The sequence below is a fragment of the Emys orbicularis genome, chromosome 4 (genome assembly GCF_028017835.1).
Source record: "Emys orbicularis isolate rEmyOrb1 chromosome 4, rEmyOrb1.hap1, whole genome shotgun sequence".
NCBI lineage: Eukaryota > Metazoa > Chordata > Testudines > Emydidae > Emys > Emys orbicularis.
Genome location: NC_088686.1, coordinates 31,522,417 through 31,547,602, shown reverse-complemented (window position 1 = coordinate 31,547,602; position 25,186 = coordinate 31,522,417). Strand labels below are relative to the sequence as shown.

The window sequence follows — 25,186 nt, the reverse complement described above, 5'->3', positions numbered from 1 at the left end:
AAAGCAAAGGTCTGAGTTAAGTGGAGTGAGCAAGAGGAGACAGAAAAAGAACTTTTCATCAAGGAGGACTTCTGCCTTTGAGGCATTCAATAGGACATTCTGATATAGCCAGCCGCTGTCTCAAGGATGGCCAGCCCACCACTTTCCAACACCTTTCCCTAGTGCTGAGAGGGCTGGGGGCATTTGGCAGAGAAATGATGATCTAGGTTGAAGTTCAACCTTAAAACGTTATTACATACATGGCTTTTGTCAATAGGCTCCTTTTCATCATCTCATATCAGCACTTGTTTCCTTTACAGTTATAGAACCCCAAGTATGCTCAGAATTGTTACCTCTGGACAGACATGATTATTAACAGGACTGAAATCAGGTTCTTGCACAGCAAGCACCAGGAGGTTGACCACCTTACAGCCACTTTTAGCAGTGAGGTAGAAGACTCATCTGTCTCTTGCCAGCTCCTTATCCCCTCTGCTGGGTTGTTTATGGTTTATTGGAGATTCCTCTGGTCTGGTTTTGGCACTGGCATTGTTGACTTTTCTCCGGCACTAGCTCTTGAACTTGAGTGCACTGGCATTGACTCCCATGTGTGCCAGCCGGAAATGCCGGCTTTCCCTAGGCTGTTGGGTTAGTTGGAGGCCCATATTAAGTGATCGCTTCCTGTTCCTCAGGGATTCTCAGCTGATGCAACTTCAGCTACACCGGCTCTGCTGTGCTGGCACAGTCTTCATGGCTAAATAATAACTTCTCAGGCTTCTGGATATTCTCCTGTGCTGCTACTCTTCCTACTCCTCAGAGCTTTTAACTGGGATTCCTCAGGGAATTACCAGTAGTCTTACTGCTATGCTTCCTTTTGACTATCATCAGTGTCAATATTTTCTCCTCAGAAGTGCTGCTTTCATGGATGTCCTCCGAGGCAGCTCCTTAATTCAAAGCTGTTTGGCTGTTGTTCAGTATGAAATACCAGTTGTGCTAAAGATGAAATACTAACAGTGAAACTTGGAGGTGATAGGTTGAAGCTAGCATTAGCCGTATTCTCTAATGACCCATTTTAGCTTGGGACTTAGGTGAGAGAGAGTTAAAATACCATGCTGATAGGCAAAGAGGGTCAGATTTAATATTGCTCTTTTAGTTCAAGGTGACAAGTACTTCTTAAAAAAAAAATTCCTGTGTATCTTGCTTTGATTCCCTAGTCCCTCTAGTTTTAGATATGTGACTCTTTTTCTGTGTGTATATGTGGGAATTCCTGGCTCTCTGCTGGAAAGCACATGTTTGATTATATTGGAGATATTGAACATTTTGAAATATAAAACCCATTTGTGGTACAGACACTGTTCAGAAAATTATGCGGAAAGGCTCCTGCTTCATGGGATGTCTGTAGTGTCAAGGCCTGCTACATTTTAAAAACACTAGATCAATAAAGCAGCAATAATTGTTTCTTTAAATTAAGATGAGAAACTTTAAATGTAGACTTCTCTGGTGCACGCTCTCTCTCATAAAGAGCTTGATTCTCCACTGCCTTATGCCTTGTATAATGATTTATATCTGTGCAACATGGATTTACCAAATCAAGAGAGGGCCCAAACTAGACCCCTGAATGTGAACACCCTGATCTTTGGCCAGGGAAGAGTTTCAGGATTTCAGTCAAGATCTGGATCTTAATTATTATAATGTGCTAAAAGCAAAACCCCAGGTACAAACAACCCCAAACTTGCAGGGGTTTGAAACCTGGATCTGCACTTTGCAGAGCTTCTCTGGTACTTTTTATGCAGAACTGAAGCATGCGTAAATCAGGATTCTGATCTGAAAGTTAAATGTTCAAGAACAATTTTGTGACTGTCCTTTGAGCTTGGACTTTGATATAAATGCTAATTGGAAGTGTGTATGTCTAGTGTTTACTGGGAGCTCAGGAGATTAATATAGCCCTAGCTTTGAACTGCTCCATGCCCACCCTGTTTCCCGCCCTGATAACTCTGAGGATTGTTTTGACCGTTAGTTGGTTTCTTTTGTGGAAGTGACTCACAAAAGATCTCTTCTCATTTCTTTCTCCTTCTGATCCTCCCCAAGGGGCCACCCCCTGGGTTTCTATAGTTACTAGGCTTTACCTATAAAACAGAACTCTTTAATGGACAGCTAAAAATAAAACAATCTGAGTAAAAAAGGAGATATCATACTTGCATGCTGGTAACTAACCATGTGCTTTGACTTGATCCTTGTGCTTTTCATAAGACCTGACAGCATTCATGAAAATCCCTCACATGTTGGGTGAAACCAAGAGACTTCCAACAATACTTCAATTCTTTGCTTTTTTTTTAAACTGAAGCATGTTTAGAATGCACTCATGGCAGCATATGTGTATCATAACCTCATCTTTGGACCCAGATTTACTTTAGTCCCACACAAACCTGCTATTATCTGTCTTAATATTGTGAACTGTTTGTATCAGGAATGCTATGGCATTGATCTGGAGTGACAGAAAATGTTATTTGTATTAAGGAATTAATTGCATCTGATTTTCAGGTTCTTGGACTACCACTATTTTAGTGACTTCTGTGTTGGGCCTTTGTCACACACTGAGGCGTTATGAAATGTCTGAATAGGAATGGTACTCTAACACCAAGAAATGTTTCTGGGTATGATTAAGGATGGTCAGCATCCTCTTCTCACTAATACCCATCAACAATGGCATCATTGCCCACCACCCCACCCCACCCCATCCCATCCCATCCCCTGCCTTGCTCTAAGAAACCAAGCTGGGCAAGTGTTGAACTTGCATGAAACCCTAATCAACCATAAGTTTTCTCATCAGAAACCTAAGCAGGACGAGACCGCCCATCAGAAACCCATAGCTCTGACCAATCTTCCGAGTGAAGAAGATAATGAACACAAAACATCTCTTCCTTGATCACAGCTCTTTTGTACCTCTGTCTAAAATCCTTGCACAGAAGATCACAATCCAGGCCACTTCCAGCCAGAGGTGAAAGTAAGCCGGTACGCCCTGGTACGGCGTATCGGCAAGAGCCAGTTTGCCGTACCGGGGCGGCCCAGCTTGCCCAGGGGGCAATTTAAAGGGCCTGGGGCTCCCAGCCCCTGCTGGGAGCCCCAGGCCCTTTAAATTGCCACCAGAGCCCCACTGCTGGAGCCCTAGGGTAGGGCTGCGGGGCTCTGGGGGCTATTTAAAAAGTCCGGGGCTCCCGCTGCTTCTACCGCCCCGGCCCTTTAAATAGCCGCTGGAGCCCCACCGCCACTACTCCAGGGCTCCGGCGGCTATTTACAGGGCTGGGGCTGTAGAAGCAGGGGAGCCCTGGGCCCTTTAAATAGCCCCCGGAGCCCAGGGGTAGCAGGGGGCTCCAGGGGCTATTTAAAGGGCCCAGGGCTCCAGCTGTCTCTGCCGCCCCAGTCCTTTAAATAGCCGCGGGAGCCCTGCTGCTTCCCCAGGGCTCCCGCAGCTATTTAAAGGGCCAGGGCGGTAGAAGCAGGGGAGCCGCGGGCCCTTTAAATAGCCCCCAGAGCCCAGGGGTAGCGGGGGGGCTCCAGGGGGCTTAGCGACAATTAATCTATGGTCTAAGTTCGCTGATGCTTCTGGTGAGATTTCACTACAGAGTGATTTCTGATGAGAATGTGGTCAGTTTCCTTCATGGCACATCCACTGTTTTGAAATCAAGGTCCAGCTCTGGTTGTTAAGGCATCTAAACCAGGGGTCCATAACAGACAAGTACTTGGCAGCACACAATATCAGAAGCCAGCTGGTGATGTCATTTGGGGAACCTGAACCAAAGGGACCTATCACAGTTTCGTTCCCAGTTCGATCGCAGCCAGTCACAGTACTGAAATCTTCAAGTACTAGTAGTATGCCATATGGTAGAGTTGACGTGATTTTTTGCTGCTAGTTGGTGGTAGAATGTGTCCTTTTTCCCCAGGTGATGTGTCTTCTCAGGGCCAACGAGGGGGGGGGGAAGCCGGTACAAATTACCGGGGCCCGGCGGTCTGGAAGGGGGCCCGGGGCCCAGCTTCCCCCCCCCCCATCGGCCCTGTTTAGCTGGTCCTCCCTTGCTGGGGGGCCCGAAAAAATTCCGGGCCCGGCTTCCCTGGCTTCCCCCCCCTCGTTGGCCCTGTTTAGCTGGTCCGCCCTTGCTGGGGGGCCCGAAAAAAATTTTTCACCGGGGCCCGAACCCGCTGTCGGCGGCCCTGTGTCTTCTGTTGGCATGTGGGGCACAATGACAGATAAGCATCTATGAAAGAACAAGTTAAGAATTACTTAGACAAGTTAGATGTCTTCAAGTTGACAGGTCCTAATGAAATACTTCCTAGAATACTTAAGGAACTAGCTGAAGAGATCTCTGAGCCATTAGCGATTATCTTTGAAACTTGTGGAGGACAGAAGAGATCCCAGAGGACTAGAAAAAGGCAAGTATAGTACCTATCTATAAAAAGGGGGATAAGAAAAATGCAAGGAATTATAGACTAGATAACTTAACTTTGGTACCCGGAAAGGTAATGGAGCAAATAATCAAACAATCAATTTGTAAGCACCTAGAAGATAATAAAGTGATAAATAAAGTCAATATGTCAAAAACAAATCATGCCAAACCAACCTAGTATCCTTCTTTGACGGGGTAACAAGCCTTGTGGATATGGGGGAAGCAGTAGATGTGTTACATCTTGACTTTAGTGAGGCTTTTGATACTGTCTAACCTAACCTTCTCATAAGCAAAGTAGGGAAACCATAGTCTAGACAAACTTACTAGAAGGTGGGTGAACAATTGGTTGGAAAAGCTTACTTCGAGAGTAGTTATCAAGGGTTCACTGTCATGCTGGAAAGACATATAAAGTGGAGTCCTGCAGGGATCTGTCCTGGGTGTGGATCTATTCAATATCTTCATAAATGATTTGGGTAATGGCACAAGAGAGTACACTTATAAAGTTTGTGGATGATACCAAGCTAGGAGAAGTTGCACACGTTGGAGGACAGGATTAGAATTCAAAATGACCTTGACAAACTAGAAAAATGGTCTGAAATAAATAGGATGATATTCAATAAGGATAAATACAAAGTACTACACTTAGGAAGGAATAATCAATTGCACAAATACAAAATGGGAAATGTCTGGCTAAGAAGGAGTACTGCAGAAAAGGATCTGGGAGTTATAGTGGATCACAAACTAAATGAATCAACAATGTAATACTGTCTCAAAAAAAGTGAACATTATTCTGAGATGTATTAACAGGAGTGATGTGAGCAAGACACGAGAAGTAATTCTGCCACTCTATGGAGGAGCACTGATAAAGCCTCAACTGGAGTAATGGCCAGTTCTGGCCACCACACTTTCGTAAAGATGTGGACAAACTGGAGAAAGTCCAGAGGAGAGCAACAAAAATTATTAAAGATGTTTAGAAAACATGGCCTACAGGGAAAGACTGAAAAATATTAGCGTTGTTTAGTCTGGAGAAGAGAAGACTGAGAAGGGGACATTATAGTCTTCAGGTATGTAAAAGGAGGAGGGTGAGAAATTGTTCTCCTTAACCACTGAGGACAGGACAAGAAGTAGTGGGCTTAAATTGCAGCAAGGGATATATAGGTAAGATATTAGGAAAAACTTCCTAACTGTAAGGGTAGTTAAGCACCGGAACACATTACCTAGAGCAGAGGTTCTCAACCTGGCTTAGACCTGCTGAAGCCTGAGCCCCACCACTCGGGGCCAAAGCTGAAGCCTGTGCCCCACGGCCTAGGGCTGAAGCTGAAACCCGAGGGCTTCAGCCCTGGGTGGCAGGGCTCAGGTTACAGGCCCCTTGCCTGGAGCTGAAGCCCTTGGGCTACAGCTTTGACCCCTCCCCCTGCCCAGGGTGATGGGGCTCGGGCTTTGCCCCCCCCCATCCGGGGCAGTAGGGCTCAGGTGGGCTCAGGCTTCAGTCCTCCCTACTGGGGTCATCTAGTAATTTTTGTTGTCAGAAGAGGGTCATGGTGCAATGAAGTTTGAGAACCCCTGACCTAGAGAGGTTGTGGAATCTCCATCAGTGGTGTTTTTTAAGAGCAGGTTAGACAAACACCTGTCAGGGATGATCTGGATAATACTTAGGCCTGGTCTACACTACCCGCCGGAATCGGCGGGTAGAAATCGACCTCTCGGGGATCGATTTATCGCGTCCCGTCAGGACGCGACAATCGATCCCCGAATCGACGCTCTTACTCCACCAGCGAAGGTGGGAGTAAGAGCCGTCGACGGGAAGCCGCGGAGGTCGATTTTGCCGCCGTCCTCACAGCGGGGTAAGTCGGCTGCGATACGTCGAATTCAGCTACGCTATTCGCGTAGCTGAATTTGTGTATCTTAAATCGACCCCCCCCCTGTAGTGTAGATGTAGCCTTAGTCTTTCCTCAGTGCAGGGGACTGGACTAGATGACCTATTGTGGTCCCTTCCAGTCCTACATTTCTATGTTTCTATGATAGTGTTGGATCCAAGCACAGAATACACATGAAGAGATTTGGTTCCATGTAGTGAAAGTCTTTGCTAGAGGTTGTCTGATAACAAGTAAGTGCTGCACCTTAAGTTTGTTGTGCATCTCCAGAGTGGAGGAAAGTTCCTCCTTCCACAGTGTCTTGATTGCTTTGTGGCTCTGTGAAGCCAGAGATTATGATCTCATAATGGGTGAGTTCTTTGACAAGAGCTGTCTTGTACCCAGTGCCTTTCAGTGTTCACATGTTCCATGTAGTAACACAGCACCCCCCCAAAGGGCTGGTTTGGACTTCCAGGACTTCCTGGAAGTTGAGATAATGGGGGCTGCACTTTCTTGAAGCGGGATTTGGGTCATGCCTGTCTTACATCTGCAGAACACACCCCTACTCCTGGAGCAGGTAATAGCAGGGGCTTTAACCCTGGTGCTGTTGTCATGGTCTGCGATGGCTGTTTGCCATTTTGTTTCATTGTGCCTCCTTGGGATTGGGGGAGATATATTTGAGTTGTATTTCTATAAAGTTGAAAATAACTATTTTGCATAGAAAATAAGTACAAATCCTTTTAGAAGGTGTTTCATGTTGTTAGTTGAAATTGGGTGATAAAAGATTTTAAGAAGAGAAGAATTCCATTTTGGAACAGCCTAGGAATAATGCGTTTTATAAAATGGTTTATTCAGTTCAGTCTGCTGTTCCAAATATGTTCTCCTGCCCTGTGGATGGCAAATCACTTATAGTAATAAACAAAAAATGTACAATGCCTGGTCCAAAAAGAAATGCATCTGAATTTTTAAACTGGAATTTTCAAAGGATCCTAAACAAGACAGGCACCCAACTCCCACTGAATTTCCCTGTGCCGATATGAACCACTGTAATGCAAATAATAACCTTCATCTGGTTTTCACTGTAGAATAATCCGGTCCCTTTCCCTGTATAGCATCATTCTCTGGAGGATCTCAAAGCACTTGCGACACATTAAGAATGAAGCCCTGTGTGACACCCGTCTTACTGATGGGGAAACTAAGGGAGGAAATCAAAACTGCCTATCTCAGAGCAATGGTAGGGCTGGCAGAGAGCCTGACTGTGTGACCTATTCTTAGAGAGAACAGGAAATAATATCCCTGGGGCTGGGTAAGCGACGTCCCTAAGTGCCAGAGATGGGCCAGATGCCTGTCCGTCCCCACCAGCCTGGAGCGTTTGGACCCCGCCCGGAGCTACGTTGTGGCTTGCTCCCAGCTCCGAGGACGGCCTGCCTTTCCCCCTAACCCCTGCCCCCGGCTGCAGCACTTGCTTGGCAAGGGCAAGCAGCTCCCTGGCCGAGCCTGGGAGGCGTGAGAGAGGCTGGCTCCGCAGCGGCACGTGCTCCTCCCGTCCCCGCGCGCCCGGCGATGCCAAGTGCTAGCCGGCGAGTGGATAATTCCTGCGCCATTTAGGGGAGCGGATTAATTTGGCCAGTTAATCCCCCGGCGCGGAGGGGGAGCGGGGAGGGCAGAGCGAAGGCGGGAGGGGCCGAGGGAGGCCGGGGCTCCGGCACATGCGCTTTGCCCAGGGGACTCGAGGAGCGGCGAGAAAGTTGCCTGGGAGAGCAGCCGGGGAGGGACGGGCGCGTTGTCACCCCGGAGCTCCCCGCGGGAGGCGGCTCTCCTGGCTCAGCCCCGAGCTGGAGCGGGACCGCCGAGCCTGCACTCCGCACCCGCCTCACGCCCGCCACCCTCCCGCAGCGGCGGCCGGAGGATGAACTTTAACCAGGACTGGAGGATGCTGCGCGGGCTGCACTGAGCCCGCCACCCGGCGCCACTCGCACCTGCCAGTGAGAGGAGCATCTGCGGGGCCGAGAGTCCAGGCGCTGCTGCTTCGCCGCCCCACCCCACGCCCAGCCATGGTGGGCGCGGGGCTCCGGGCTCAGCCCTCGCCTTGACAGCTCGAGAGACCCCGGCTGCGTCTCAGCCCCCTCCTTGCACGCCTCCCACCTGCGCCTCTCCCCCAGCCCTGGCGCGGCTGCCTGGAGCTCTCCCGCTGCCCGCTCCTCAGCGCCCGGAGCTGGCTTCCCTGTGCGTTCAGCCGGCTTGGGATGAAGCCCTTCGCAGGGGGTGCCGCTAAGTGAAGCCCACTGGTCTCCTGGGGCTTCTTCGCCCTCTGCCCGCCCGCGTCCTTTCTCCGCTGGCTCCGATGGGGCTGGAAGTGCCGCCCCTCGCCGCCCCCCAGACCATGCTCTTCAAGCTGAGGAAAGTTCGCAAGCGGCGAGAGATGCTGCTGCCGCAGCTGGGCTTCATCTGCGCCATCCTCTTCTTCGTGTGGTGCATGTCCAGCCTGCTCTCCAAACTAGGTAGGTGGCCGCGGGGGTGAGCAGAGTACAAGCCACTGGACAGCCAGGGATGTCGGGGCTGGCTTGGGGCAGTGCCTGGCTGTGCACCAGGGTGGGGGGCTCGCTGTTTGCACGCTGCCTCTGCCAGGCTAGCTCATTGTCAGTGTATCTTTATTAACTCCGGCAACAAACATGTTTGTAAAGCGGGGAGGCTGCAGGTAGGTCAGGAAGGATGGGCTGGCTGGGTCCTGGTTCCTGGTGAGGAGGAGGCACTAAGCTGTTCAGCTGCCCCCAGACCTATCTGTCAGTAAAAAGTGACGCCCCCCGCGCCCCCAAGTGAGTGAGTTTGCCTGGATAATGATGCTTAATGCCCAGTGGGATTAAAGCAAAGCAGTGGTCAGGTAACCACACCTTTTAGCTAGCTGCGTTCTCATAGGAGCATTTCATAGTTCATGACTTGGCTCCCTTTTACTGAACAACTTCACTTGCAGTTAAGGAGAGGGTGAGAGGATTGGCTCCTCCTCACAAATCATGATATGTAACAATACCTTGCATTTCTCTAGCACCTTTCATCCAAGGATCCCAAAGCACTTTTAAATGCATCCCTCTGAGGGGCATACATATTAAGCTCATTTTACAGATGAGGAAACCCAGCCACAGGAATTACATGCATTGCACAAAGTCATACAGTAGTTGAGTTCCTGAGCCTGAAGTAGAACGCAGGAATGGTGACTTCCATCTGTTTCTCTAGCCACTTGACCACTTGCAGAATTTTAAAAAGACCAAGATCGGGTATTGGATATCTGGATATAATCTAAAACTGCTTCATTTTTCCCAGAGTACCATATTGATTGAACCGATTTTAGGAAAAATAATATTGAGAGTCTGATATTGTTTAAACGCTTTATATGTTTTAAATTAGTCTGTTACATCTGTACAAGTATTTTTAAATTAGGACATTATGAACTGCTGCATTTATACATTATGATCCTGGAATGCATTTCATTCTCCTTAGTTTGCTTTGGTTTTTTTTCCTGATCACACAGTTTGTGCTTTAAAAATGTAACTTTGGGTCTCAATTCTGCAGGTTGTTTCACATTGCTCTGCCCCTGTGGAAACCCAATGAGGTCAGTGGGGCACCGCACAGGTGCAGGGATGCACCCATCAAACTTCCACTGGAATTATTTTTTAAACACAGATTTTAGCTCTAGCTTTAATTTAAGACAATCAAGGTCCTGCAAGAGCAGATCAGGGCCTTTATTCTCTTAAAGCTGGAGCTAAAATCTGTATTTAAAAACAATTCCAGTGGAAGTTTTAATGCTTGTGTGGAAGCAGTTTTTCTCCGACACTTGATAACACTCTCCTGTTCAAACTGTTGCTGGTTACACTTGATACTTGATCTGTGATGACAACAAGCCATTAGTGAAAGAAGTTAGTACTCTACACTCTTATAAGCGTGTTATTGGCTTCAGATTTTTGGAAATTATTCTGTGTTGTAGTCTTAAAAACTATGATTTTCCACATTTTGAACAATTTATCATACCTAGTTTTGATTTTTGTTGCACTGGTTTGTGAAAATAACTGCAATGTGATTTGGTCATGAGTTTTTGGATGTAAATAAGCTTTCTCAGAACTGATTTTTTTTTGGTCACAAAATCTTGGTATGCATGATCAAGTGTATCATGAAAGTTACACTTTAAATTTCAACTGTTGCCAACAAGTTCAGCCTACCCTATCCAGGCAGAAAGGCCTGAGAGAGAAGACCCTGAGAAACCAGAGCAGAAATTGCTATATAAGCTCTCCAGACACAGAGGGGAAACCCTGACTAACCAGGGGAAAGCTGGGTCAGGTACTGTTTTTAGCTGATTAATTTGTAACGAATCATCACATAAACACTGATCATCAGTTCTCAGTTCGCTGTAATTGTTGCAGCAGTAGAACATGTTGGCAATGGCACTGACCAAACTAACTTTAGGGCCAGATTTTTTCAGTCCTTACTCAGGCAAAATGCCCACTTGTGATGGGGTACACAAGGTCTTTGGTGGCCCCCGATGGAAGCTATGTGGTCCTACCACACCCACCCCAGGAAAGGAACAGCAAAGGTGGGTTCTCCAGGCCTCTCTAGACAGGCTGCATAAAACAGCCAATCAAAGCCCAGCAGGCTTAGATAAAAGGAGCTGCAGGGCCTGAATTGGCCAGTTCCTGACTGGGACCATAGGATTAAGGAAGGGTGCTCCTTGCTGGTCACTGGAGCTTGACGGAGAACCTCAAGATGGGTTCTGGTGGCATTGGCATTCAGTGAAGGGGATCTGAGAATTTCAGCCCTGAGCTAAGGATGAAGAGAAAGGGGCAATGTGGGAAAAGGCCCAGGGAATAGCAGCAGTGAAGTGGAAGCAGCAACACGTGGCTGCTGTTTATAGGGTCCCTGGGTTGGGGCCTGGAGTAGTGGATGGGCTGGGTTCCCCCACTGGCCACTAACTAAGAGGCTTAAGCCCTGAGAAGAGGAGAAGGCTTCTTCAGAAGCCTCAGTAAAGGGTGGGATTTAAAGTGCCCAGAGATGGGTCTGAAGACCCTGATGAGGGCAGATAAAATGTTGAACTCTTTGCTATCCTAGAAGAGGTTCAGTCCTTTTTTGACTGTGACAGCGGGTGCCAGGAGCAGGAAAAAGAGTGCAGTACCACACCCAGCTACTAGGAGGCACTCAAGTGTCCCCATCACAACTTGGTACTGGAAGTGGGAACTTTGGGACCACATCCTGAAATAAGGGCACAATGGAGAAGTGAAAAGAGTTCTAACCCAGCATCAGCACAGCTCTGCTGAAACTCAGCAGGTGCTAGCTGAAGGGTAACAAGGATCCCAGCAGCCATGACAGACGGGGACACCAAAATTAATATACCTGTTTCTGGGGAGGACTGGGTCTGTGAAGCAAATCTCGGTGTTGCTTCAGCAGCTCAGTGAGGCTCACAGAGAATGGCAGGAGGTGCGGCGGGATCTACAACAGTGGCTAGCCTGGCTAGAGGAGCAGCAGCAGTGCCTGTTATAGATCCTGCAGGGAAGAAGCAGCAATGGCTACTGATCATGGGAAGACCAGAAGGATCTAGTGGGCTGGAGGCCTGAGGCCTAGCCAAGGAGATGTTATGGTTTTGGACAGATGGGACATTTCAGAAAGGCTTGCCCTTGGGCGAACTGGGGGAAAAGATTGAGTTGCTGGTGTGAACTAAGGTAAGAGCCATAGAAACTCCTCCAGGGCTGATGAAGAGGCATGAGGCCCAGTTGAGGACATGCTCTGCCTGTGGTCAATTTGGACGTATTAGGAGAATCTACCCCTATATGAACCATGATAGCAAGAGTGACTCTGGGCAACAGGGTACTGAAAGGGCCTCAAGGGATATTCTGCCAATTGTCAAAGCTGGGGCAGTGGTGGTATGTTTTGCCTCCAGGGTGGCAGGGCATTGAAAATGACATTGCCCTTATAGAGAAATGAGTGGCAACAAGAGGAAAAGGAGACCCCAAAATCAGGCAAACCAGGAATAGGCAAAGGAGTGAGCAAGAAAGAATAGGGGTAACCCACAGTGTAAAAGCAGTAGTTACAGGCAAAGGGGATGTAGCGCTGATGGCAGTAGAGAACACACCTACTCAAAAGGCCTGCACAGTAAGAAATGGGTAGAAATTGGGGAACAAGGTTGTTACCACAGAGAGGAAGTAGGTTGAAGTTGAGGTGAATACAGAGGCCACAGAGAAGGCTGACTCTCTGTAGTCTTGGGAACACGTGTAGCTGAGGTCCAAGAAACAAAGGAGATTGTGTGAAGGTTGCACTCTGTAGTGGAGAGATTCTGAAAGGAAGTGCAGGGGGAACTCTGAGGGAAGGATCAGTTGCACCTGGAAGTGTGCCAGCTACAAAAAAAAAGTCAAAACGATGAAGCTTGTGCCCTGGTGAAGGCACAGACTGTTGACCTTCCAGGGGGCGACAGTTCAGAACAAAATTTTAGAAGAGGTGGAGCTAGGCCTTAAATAGAATGGAGAGCTCAGTAGAGGGGAGGAGGGAGGAACAAAGGGATTTCCTCTTTGGGAAGAGCCTGAGGAAGGCAAATCCTTTCTGAAGACCTGCCTAGCAAGTTCAGCAACCTACAGGGGGCACCGGGAGCAGGAAAAATGCAGTACCACACCCAGCTGCTAGGAGGCAGTCAAGAGGTGTGTCTCTGTCACACCACTGAAGATAAATTGTGTCTGAGTAAGAATTACAGGATCAGACCCTGAGCAACTTCTAGAATAAATCGTTCACTATAAGCATGTAGGGTCATGATGAAAATAAAAAGGTCTTTTCTGCCCTTGGTTATAATTACGTCACTTCCATTAGCAAAACTGTTTACTTTGTTGTTGTAGCTGTGTTGGTCCCAGGATATGAGAGAGAAAAGGTACTTGAGGCAATATCTTTTATTAGACCAACTTCTGTTGGTGGAAGGTACACACTTTTGAGCTACACACACTGCTTCTTACATGCTGTATTGAGAAAGATAAATTTAACAAATTCTGATCTTGCAATACTTGCTTAGGCAAAAATTTTAATGGGAATTTTGCCCCATTAAGGTATGAAGGATCTGAGATTTATTGATTGATTTATGTCTGTCTTTCTGTCTCAACAGATCACCTACAAAATCTGGTTGATATAGTTGCCAAAATGTTCTAGTGCTGACTGGGTCAGCTCCTTACAATAGATACACCTTGACTTATTAATCTGTTAAATAAAAAGTAGCTGGGAAAAGTGTGCTTGTGATTTTTTTGATGAAACAATATACAACATTTTACGTGTGTGTATATGTGTATCTGAAGATTTCAACATCTAACTTAGTTTCCCAGTGTTCTTGTTGGGTGGATATATACAGTCCAATTAAGAAGATCTGGATAGCAATGCTGACAAACACTTTTGCGTTTAATATAGGACAAGAATCTGCTATTACAGACAAAAATGTTTTGTCAGAAATATGGAGGAATAGAAGATTGATGGCCTCACATAATGTGACACATGAAGAAAAGAACTGTACAGAGCCAGGTAAAACCCAAAAGCTTTCTGGTATTTTGTAAGCTGTTGAGATCTACCGTATTGTGCAGTCATAGCCCAAGCTGCAGTAATGTGTCACTGTGAATATAAAAGTGTCAAACATGGGGGGGGGGGAGACTGTGCCATGTAGAAAAAAGGTTTATGAGCAAAGTAATTGGTGATACTGCTAAGCAACTCAAAGGTTTTATCTACTGAAGCTAAAAGGTAATGTTCAGACATAAAACTGTGTATGAGTCCTCATGAGACTTGTCTTGGAGGCTGGATCTCACACATTTTCTTTCCTTTTTGGTCATTGTTTCTGTCTTGTTGCTGCTATGTATGTTGTGTTGGTAGTAACAGTGCATTTTTTTATTAAACGGTGGATAGTAAAGGTTACAAGACTGAAATACTTATTTGGGTTTACAGTACCATTGAATCAATTTCTGTACGTTTAATGTTGCACTGAGCTATCTGTTCAGGTTCTTAGCTTCCACTAATGTCAGAATTGCTGTCTCTGAAGAGGGAGGAAGAATGGGGGCATTTAAGCATTCACTCTGTCAGTCCTGGCCATGATAGTGATTGTGTGGAGTGACAGAAGATACTGCCTGATGTGAGTTTGGACCTCTAGAGCTCTCACCCTCCCATCTGTGTTCCCATTATCATCCCTCCCTTTGTGGTTCATGGTGGGGTGGAGGAAGGAAGTTTCATCAACTGCAACACTGCTCGTTGATCAGCCATTAGCTGCACCCTCTCTTAAAAGCTGATGGCATCAATTCTATAATACTACCAGCCTCCGTTAACTAGAGGGGTTGGGAGTCATGCAACCCCTTCTTCAGTTGGGTGTCTATTGAAGCACTAATGCACCTTTCCATAGGGCTAGCATCACTACTCCCATGTGCATTTTTAAGGGTGAAGTGAAAGAGGATTAACCAGCGTCAGTAGGACACAAACCTTTTTATCTATGTTGATGATCCAGAGTTTCTAATTGGGTATTGGATATGTGCAAAGAAGTCTGTGGTATATTTGCACATGTAAAACGGTGACAGTTGACTTCACTTTAAAAATTCTTCATATAGAAGAGCAAAACAGATATCTTTTGGTAAGATCTGACTATTTCTGATGAATAGTCAAATTTCTTACTCGTGTGCATGTTATGAGCGGAATGCATTAGTATGAGTGTCTGCCCATATGTACGTGCATACATGCGTGTGCACACATGTCGTCAGTGCTGAGCTAACTGAGACGTACAATATCCCAGGAAATGGATCAAAGGGATTCTCTTTAAAAGTCTTCAGTATTAATGGGAGTTACTTTCTGGGATGACATGGGAGTTCATTTCCTTACTTTGGAGATTATATATACACATATGGGGGAAATCATGTTCCATATGCTATGTATAGCAAGGGGGGGAGGAATGACTTGAGCAGTGCTGACAAGCCCAGGAATTCAAAAATCATGAAGCAACCCCCCAAAATCATGAAAGATTTTTAAACTAATTCTCTTCCCCCCCCCATGTATTTCTCTCTTGATTTTTTTGAACCTTGAAGGTGCCCTTGGGTCACATTTTCAAGCTTTTCTCCACAACTATGAAGGCTGGAAACTTTACACTTTTTAAAAAAAGTGTAAAAGCTGAAATTCTCAGTCACATGCCTCCAGGAGCTGGAGCTTTAAGAAAAACACCAAATATTGTGAGACTCACAATAAAATAACAAGATCTGGCTATGCTGCTTAAGTCAATTTTTTTTTAAAAAGGTGTTACCTAAAGTTAATATTTAAATCAATTTACCAAATCATATCACAGGAAGATAGCAGCAGTGTTTTTGAGTCACTTCCTCTTCTACAGTTTGTGTATAGCTTATCTCTGGGTGTACCGTAGAGTGACGGGAAGAGAGACTGAGGGAGTGTCTAGATATAAGGCTGCAAATAGGGAAAACATCCCCCCCCCCTCTGAGAATGTGATGTTTGTAGCTAGAGAGGAAAGATGTCTTAAGAACCTAGGAGCTTAGAAGTGATTATTGTTAACTGATAACTTCTAGAGCCTGTGAGATTTTCTATTGTTGCTGCTCCTGTCTGTTTTAAAGGCTGGAATGTGAGGCCTGAAGCTTTATAAGGCAAAGCAATATGGACCACAAACTCCTACAAAAGAGTGAGCATGTAACACTCACATCATCTCTGTGAGATACCTAATAAGTACAATCCCTATTGCAAATATGAGCACTGGATCACAGAGAGGTTAAGGATTTTGTCCATGGTCACACAAAGTTTGTGACAAAACCAGTAATGGTAATTGCTAGTGCCCTACCAAATTCACATCCATGAAATCTGGTTTCCCCCGTGAAATCTGGTCTTTTGTATACTTTTATCCTATACTATACAGACTTCATGGGGGAGACCAGCATTTCTCAAACTGGGGGTCCCAACTCAAAAGAGGGTTGTGAGGGGAGCGGTCATAAGGCTATTGTAGGGGGGTTGCAGTATTGCCACCTTTACTTCTGTGCTCCCTTCAGAGCTGCATGGCTGGAGAGTGGCGGATGCTGACTGGGAGCCCAGCTCTGAAGGCAGTGGCACAGCCAGCAGCAACGCAGAAGTAAAGGTGGTAGTACCAAACCATGCCACCTTTATTTCTGCACTGCTGTTGGTGGCAACACTGCCTTCAGAGCTGGGCTCCCAGCCAGCAATGGCAGACCTTCCTGCAGCTGGGGGAGGCTCCTTGAAGTGTGTCTGACCCGGCCCCGGGAGCAGCCACTAGGCCAGGGAACCCCCAGCCCTGCCCCTCCCTGGCTCTGGGCCCAGCATCCTGGCACTCGGAGGGCTAAAGGGGCTTTGGGCTGGCTGTGCGTTTGTGGGGGTGGACCATGCACCCCTCCCAACCATGGCGCCCTGGGCGGTTGCCCATGTCGCTCATCTGTAAGGCTGACCCAATCCTCTCCCCCCCCCCAATGCCATCCTCACTTCTGCACTACTGCTGGTGGCAGTGCTGCCTTTAGAGCTGGGCACCCGGCCAGCAGCCATTGCTCTCCAGTCGCCCAGCTCTGAAGGCCGCACCACCGCCAGCAACAGTGCAGAAGTAAGGGTAGCAATCCCTCAATCCCCCTACAATAACCTTGTGACCCTCCCAATGACCCCCTTTTGGGTTGGGATCCCCACGGTTACAACACCATGAAATTTCAGTTTTAAGTGTCTGAAACACTGAAACTTATGATTTTTCAAAGCAGGTTGTTTGATGGGTGGGAGTTATCAGCTGCCCCAGGAACATCCCATAAAAGGCATATCTGGCCAACAAAACTCCAAAAAAGCCAAGAAATTGGGTTTTGGGAAGCTACAGAGCCAGGCCTAGGGCTCCTATGTGGATGGCTCAGGCTTCAAGAAAATCTTGCAAGGATTCTGGAGACTGAACTCTCTGCTTATTCCAAGTGGAGTAACTCCCACCCATCAAACAACCTGCTTTGAAAAGGTGCATTATTGCTACTCCTCTGTAGCTTTCCATAGGATGGGGTGATTGAACCTCAAGTTAGTAAGAAAACCATCAGAAAGGGATGGTGATCATTAGTATCTTCATGGTTCTAATCCGTTTACAATCACCTTTTTTGCCTTATCCAAATTCTTATTGCCATCTGCCAGTGGTCACAGTAGCTCACAGTGCCATCTGTCCACCATGACTGACTTACAGATTCTCTACTCCTGATGTCACAGTGCCTCTTGTTTCAAAATGCTCCCACGATCTCCGTTTTCTCCAGAATTCTGAGTAACATTTTGAGAGCAATTACAAGTGGGGAGTGATTAGAATGTTTCTAAGTGGAAGACACACAGCAACATCCAGTCATGTGACTCAGCTGAATCATTAGAATATTGGAGCAATTGATTTGGATTGCTTCCAACACAGAAAATATTCTCCACTAATAACTGCGTTGAATAGGAGAACACTTCAATAATTTGCCATGGATTAGGAATAATAAATATATTAGAATAAATTGCTGTTCATACTCGTCTCAAACTAATTGGTGGGCTGCTTTGAAATGGAACTTGTGACTCTTTGCCTAGAGACCCCTCCCTATACAGTTCATGAGCTATGTTGATTTATACCAGCTGAGGATCTGGCTCAGTGTGCCACTCCTATGGATATAAATGGGTACAGATGAAGGATGGCTCAGGGGCAGGGTATGGCTCACCATTTATTTCAGATTTGCACCTTTTATTTTTTTCAGAAATAATAAGGTACATTATAGCAATCAATTCTCTACACTTAGTACAATGGAGGGAAAAAATTCACAATACACAACATCCCTCATACAATGTGCTTGCTAGCGGCAGGTGCACCTTTCACCTTCCTCTACAGCATAGGGCACTTGCTGGTTGAACTACAGTAAATGATGGATTCTCTGTGACTTGAAGTCTTCAAATCAAGATGTGAAAACTTCAGCAACTCAGCTAGAGATTATGGACCTGTTGCAGTACTTGGTGGGTAAGGTTCTGTGGCCTACGATGTGCTGGAGGTCAGACTAGATGATCATGATGGCCTCTCTGGCCTTAAAGGCTGAGTCCACTGTCAAAGCATAGAAAGAAAACAAAAGTGAGACTCTGATCTCCGTTATACCAGTGTAAATTCCGAGTAACTCTGACTTAAGTGGCATATATACTGATGTAACTGAGATCAGAATCAGGCCCAATAGTCATTACGCTGAGGTACATGTTACACTTAATTATTCAAGCTTTAGACTTGTGAGGAATACTGTAAATTGTAAAGAAACTACAGATACCTAGACATTTTTGTTAGTATATTGTAGTTAACGCAGTGAGAGCCCCATCCTGTTCCCACAGAAGTTAATGATGTTCTCATTCACTCTAGTGGCAGCAGGATTGGTTCCCAAACATTTTGCTAAGAAGAGAGCCCTTTTTTATTGTGCATTCACAAACTTTTTTTTATAAAGCACTCACCTCCATTAGCCTTATTTAATAAACACTATACCAGGATAAATACAAGGTATTTCTCAAGGTATAGTAAGAATATGTTCTTTAAAGCACCAGATGAGAGCTAGGTATTTTAATTTTAATTCTCACAGCCATTTTAATACTTCAGTGACACTATACATCATGCTAATGTAAATATTACTCCTTTGCCTGTAAAATATACCTCCCCTTTTCACCGAGTACCTTTTAAGGTGTTTTTTTATAAAGCTGTAACAGTCTAGCCTAGATCACATTCCCAGTTTGCAACTGGAGTGCCCAAATGATGACTAAATTTTGAAAGGTTTTGTTTAGCATTTTAATGTAAAAGCTGTAACATGATCCACTATTACAACCATGCTTAAACACAGTATTTCTTTAAAATCAGTGTGAACAGGTTTTTTTTTTTAATAGACAAAGGACATTCTTATGTTTAAGACTCTGATTCAGGAGATCTGGGTTCACTTCTCAGATCGGCCACTCCCTGTGTAGCCTTGATTAAGTTATTGAATATATATCCTTAGTTCCTCATCTGTAAAATGGGGATAATTTTTTTCTTCCATGCTTTCATTATAAGACAATCTAGATAGTGAGCTCATCAAGGCCTGAGGTGCCTCCCATTGTCTCTGTACAGTGCCTACAGAGTAGGGCTCTTATCTCACTATTGTAATACAAAATCCTGTATTATGCTCTGCAAATGCTCCTTTTCTTTAATAACTACTCCAGCTTTCCTGCTCTGTTGCATAGAAAATGAACAACCACACTAATACCATTGATTTATTGCAAGTTTTGACTTTAAATGTTACTTTAGTCACATCCTTTAAACTCCCAAAGTCCCAGCCAGTAATTTGGCAGACTTTAATCTTAGTCTCAGGCTAAAAGAGACTGAAAACAAGGTAATGCTCAAGAGTTCTTGGTTTCAGATACAAATTCTTAGATGGAGAGAGCAACTCTCTCTATACACGTGCTGCAGAAAGATTTACTAACCAGCAAGCACAAAACTTATTCCAGTTGCTAGTTGTCATCTTCTTGTCTTGTAAAAAAATAGTCTCTGGACTCTCTCTTGACCCTGTAAATGCTGAGTGCTGAACTCTATAGATTGGGATCTCACTTGGATTTTTTTTTCCTGTTTTCTAGGGGAGTTGGATCTGTGATTTAAATGCATTTTTAGTGGACTTGTTGAGGGCAACTGACAAACATTTAATGGCAGATTATTCTTGTTTAGGGAACTTGGGAGCCAATCAGAATTTACTCCTAGAATTAGGTTCTGACATTGTCATTGTCATGTCAGGCTTATTGATGGGGTGTTACAAGAGCTGGCAGGAGGACGATGCCATTGAAGTTGTAAGGGCAGAAATGTTTTGTTCATGTTTTTTTTTCTTCTTCTTGTGAAATAATTTTTGCAAAGTGCTTACTCTGAATCTGAGCTAGAATTCTAGGAATAACCAATAACCTGCCTACGCTGTTTTCTTCCCAACGTGCTATTGAAACTGATGCCCGAAACATTAAAAAGCAGTGAAACAGAGCTCTCTGCATTTTGGCACAACCTGCCAGCAGGGTTCCCTTGAGAGCGAGATCACAAGATGAACTCCAGGGTAACTTATCCATTTCCCAGGTCTAGGTGCCTAGACTGCAGGAGGTAGTTAAATGCACAGTAACTACATATCTATCTAAACCTGGCATTTAGTAACACTGTAAACAAAAACAGATGAAACAAATAATGTCATTCAATATATATACCTCTATTGTTGAACTATGTAAAAGTATTACATGATACAATCACTATTTCATGTGACTCATGTTCACATACTGTTAATTTTTCTATGGTATCGAACATATTATATGGATAACGTCATTCTTAAAAGGTAAGTCTCTGTTTAAATTGGAAATGATCCTGAACCAAAATCACAGATCCCAAAATCTGGGGAAGTTCAGAACCAAATCTGAACTTAGGTGGATGCTCTCACTCTCTCTAATGGTCTGAACCAAAGTTCCAGCTTTGAATACCCTAGAACTCTAACTATGGATTGAGAACTAAACTGTGCAGTTTGAGTCCAGCTCTAATATTTAGGGTCATATGGCTGCATCACCATGTATGTGAGCACCTCACAATACTCCTGTAAGGTTGGTTGGTACTGTTATCCCTATTTTGCTGATGAGAAACAGAGTCTACATAAGTGACTTGCCCAAGGTCATATATAAAATCTGTGGTAGAGCATGGATTTGAACCTAGGTCTCCTGAGTTTCAACCTAACACCTTACTTACAGGACCATCCCTTAAAAAAAAAAAAAAAAAAAAAAAAAAAAAGCTCTGTTTTAGGGCCCCAGCAAAATACCCACCGGCTTAAATGGGACAGGACTGGACTTCTGTGCTGAGATTTCTCAAAATTAATGTTAATAAAACGGGCATCCAAATCTCCTTAAGCAGCTTTGAAAATCTCAGTCTTCATTAGAAACTGTGTGTGCATGTGTGTATTTTGGATATACTTTTCTCCTCTAGTGTTGCTGTTTAGCTAGGCTCTTACTGAGTCCTCAAAAACTAAATCCACATGGAAATTCTAGACACTTTTCTGTTGGTAGAAAGGCCATATTTACATCTATCAGCCTTATACATACTTCCTATTTGCACTACTGACTTTTGTACTTTTTGCCCACCTTTGCCATTACTATTGTCCCTGATACATAGCCAGGTGTTGCAATCATGATGGAAAATGCTCCCATCTTTCTGTATCATGCATAGTTACATTCATACTTCGCTCCACTGTTCTTGAAAATTGGGGTTGAAAAGGCATCATAAATGTTTATCCATGCTTCAGAGGTCAGCATAGGACAAAGTATTTATGAGATGTTGGATTGCTTGATAGATTTTAAAACATTGTAACCATTATTTGATGTTAAATAGGTGGCTCTGGTTTGTGATGGCCCCGATCCTACCCTGTGTATTACATTTAAGTGCTGTACTTTCCAGTCTTGTTTGGCTTGCTTGCTTGCTTGTCCTGATTCTCAAGTCTATACTTACCTCCGGGTCCGGCGGTAAGCAATCGATCTTCTGGGATCGATTTATCGTGTCTTGTCTAGACGCGATAAATCGATCCCGGATCGATCCCGGAAGTGCTCACCGTCGACGCCGGTACTCCTGCTCCGCGAGTGAATAACGTAGCTGAAGTTGCGTATCTTAGTTCGAAGTGGGGGGTTAGTGTGGACCAGCCCTAGTGTCTGTCATTAAATCCCTTTTTTCTTATCTTTCCTTGGATAAGATTAGGCTATCTAGATGGGGGAGGGGGGGTAATTGGAAAGGAAATGCTCCCTTAAAATAGATTGTCTCAATTCTTAAAATGCCCAGAAAGTGCTGTGGATGACAGTACGGTCCCTTTAAAGATCTCTCTTTAGCCAGGGAAGAATCTGTCCTTACTTGTACTGAGATCCCTGAATTTTTTTCAATATCATTCTGAAGTGCCCAATGGAAACAAGCTAGATGGTATCCCAGATTCAGGTCTTATAGTTTTGAAATGCCTAATGTTCATGCCCCAGGGAATTGAAAGAAACCTTTGTGGTTTGGTAGATCATATAATTTATAGAGCTTCTGAAGGCCAGTAACCATGAAGGCTCACTTGGGCTGGATAAGACACCTATGCTTTATGCAGTTACTGTGTGACTTCTCCATAGATCAGGAGGGAATCAGCTTCTTTTATGAAGCTCTATTTTAGCACGATTACATTTTTGGCTTGAAAAGTTTTGTTTGCATTGAAAATTGGCAGATCTTCACTGATGGCTTTTCTTCGGACTGTACAGAAATCTCATTCTTCACTTTCAAATTATTCCATTAGTAGAGGTCACTTAAAGTTATTGTGGTTTGAAATTTTGATTTTTATATAACATTTCTTTGTCTCCCTCGAGCTTACTCCTTCAAGCTTCCTAAAGAGTGATCTCTGCTTCAAAATGTGTACTCTGGATATATTTAAAGAAACATGTATTGTTAGCAAATTTTGTTTGTAGTTCTGGGCTCAATTCTGCTCCCACTGACATCACTGAAAGATTAGGGGTGCGTGTGTTTGGCCACTGACTTAATTGAGAGTAGGATTTTCCCATCTCTCTCTGCAGGTGTTCATGATTCTATGCAGAAGTAATGCTCAATGGAGAATTAAGATAATTGTAATACACTTAATAAATAAATTATTTATGGGCTCTAATCAAGGACCAGGGCCCCAATGTGCTAGGAGCTGTACAAATATGTAATTAGAAGACAGTCCCTACTCCAGAGAGCTCCCAACTTAAGTTTATGATCAGTGCTACAGGTAGATGAAATTGACAGTATTGTGTGGCATAGAAAAGGCATTGTAAACCACGCTGGGCCTGTGTGCATGTTAATCCATGCTTTGGAAGCCAGTTTAGAACAGAGTTTTTATGAGAGATTGGATTACCTGGTAGATTTTGAAGCACTGTAACTTTATGTGATAATGTAATGTTTTAAATAGGTGTTTCTGGGGATGGGGGCAGGGACAGGGAGAGAAGAGGTCAGGGTAACAGTTTGCACAGATGGCAGTAGTCTTGGCTTGTGGCAAAAGTACCATATATACTTGTTCATAAGCCGAATTTTTTTAGTAAAAAAGGGAAGCACCAGAGAAGGGGGTCGGCTTATGAACGGGTATAGAGAGGGAGAGGTGGGACACAGCCCCTCCCCCAACAGAGGGAGCAAGGAGAGGCAGCAGAGACAGAAGGGAAGAGGTGGGGCCAGAGTCTCTCCACTTCTGGCCATGCTGCTCTTCCCCCAACCTCCAAAGCAGCTGCAGCTCCGGGGCTGGCAGGCTGCAACCGTGCCGCTCGGCCCCACCCCCCAGAGCAGGCTGTGGCCGCACCGCCCGGTCTGGCCCACCGGAGCAGGCTGCAGCCGCGCTGCCCAGCCTGCCGGAGCAGCTCCAGCCAGGTCAGAGACATCCTCCCCTGGCCCTCCCCAGATAAGGTGGGAAGGGATGGGATGGGGAGAGTGTGGAGGTCCCGGGCTTAGGGTGACCAGACGTCCCGATAAAATCCCAATATCCTCCGGCAGCACTGTGGTTTTTTGTGTGTGTAGCTCAGCCAGGGCAGGACTTGGCTTTTTTTTTTTCTCTCTCTGCTGGCGGGCACCCCCCCCCAATGTGTCCCGATATTTTCTTCCCCTCATCTGGTCACCCTACCCGGGCTAGGGGTGGGGTCATGTGGGGGGTGGTCACAGGGGTTACTCCCCTAACTCCCAGCTTCTCCCCCCCCAAAAAATTTCCCCACCAGTTGCTGTCCCGGCCCGTCAGGGTAAGCAGCTGGCGCGCTGGGACATTTTGTTTACTTAGGTTTCCCTCCGTGCCTGCGGACGCTCGAGGTAAACAAACCATCTCGGCCTCCCAGCAGCTTATCCTGATGGCCCGGGAGCCAAAGTTTGCTGACCCCTGAATTATAGGGTCAGTTTATGAACGGGTTATAAAATTTTTTCCATTTTTACTTATCCATCTTGGGGACGACGACTTATAAACGAACCAGCTTATGATCAAGTATATACGGTAAGTCTTTGGGAGGAAATCCAAATGATGGTTTTACAGAATTTGACTGTATTTTGAATATCTCTTCCCCGCCCCCCTTTCCCCATAAAAGGGGTGGCAGACAACTGACACTAGCATCATTGGCAGAGTGGAGGTTGGGGTCAGCAGTGCAATAAGGTAATAGATATGATAGGTGGGGAGAGGTTAAGTCATGAAGAGCTTTAAAGGTGCATCCTAGAAGTGCACTGTGGAGAAAGGGGAAGACAGTGGAGGCAAACAAAGAGCTGGAGAGGGCAGAATGGTGAACCAGGAAACTTGAAATTACTGCCGTATTTTAAGGCTGGTTTGGACTTTGGAAAAGAGAAAAGTAGAAAAATCTTCATGCTTTCAAACATGTATGGATAAGTTCCACTGACAACTAGACTCTGTTGAAGAAAAGACTTTAAAATGGCTCCATTTTAAAAAATTGATGCAAGGTGTCTGTTCCCCTCTATTTGCCCAACAAAAATACACCAACACAATTGAAATATAGGTGAAGTTTGGCTCATGGAAGAGGCATTTTAAAAGGCAATAAAGTAAAATGCCATCATCTGAAAGCCTGGACTTGATTCGCTGTCATTGAAGCTAATGGACTAAACATCCTATTTCTGTTGCTTTTACTGTATTTATGAATGTGTCAATGAATTGTCTCAGAAATAGACATGGCTGTCCACTCTCCAGGCCAAAAGTATTCCATGAAGGTGTCGGCAGTAAAAGTGGCATCACTGCTATTAAAACAGGGAAGCAAACTTTAAGGCTTTAAAGAGTGATGGATTCCTTTTTCTTTAAAGTCAGCAAACACTGAAGACATTACAGTGAGCAACATTATGGCAGAGGCACTGACTCTGTGGGTGCTCCGGGGCTCAAGCACCCCTGGGGGGGGAATAGGGGGCACTCAGCACCC

The 25,186-nt window shown here is 45.3% G+C and overlaps 1 protein-coding gene across 1 annotated transcript in view; it reads left to right on the top strand.

Moving 5' to 3' along the window:
• The first annotated feature begins 8,615 nt into the window (after nt 1–8,615).
• Nucleotides 8,616–25,186, top strand: part of SLC24A4 (solute carrier family 24 member 4) — a 154,644-nt gene continuing 138,073 nt past the window's right edge. Inside the window, exons 1-2 of the mRNA XM_065403722.1 lie at nt 8,616–8,772; nt 13,691–13,801. Coding sequence (XP_065259794.1) covers nt 8,616–8,772; nt 13,691–13,801 — 268 coding nt within the window. The remainder of the gene's footprint in view (nt 8,773–13,690; nt 13,802–25,186) is intronic.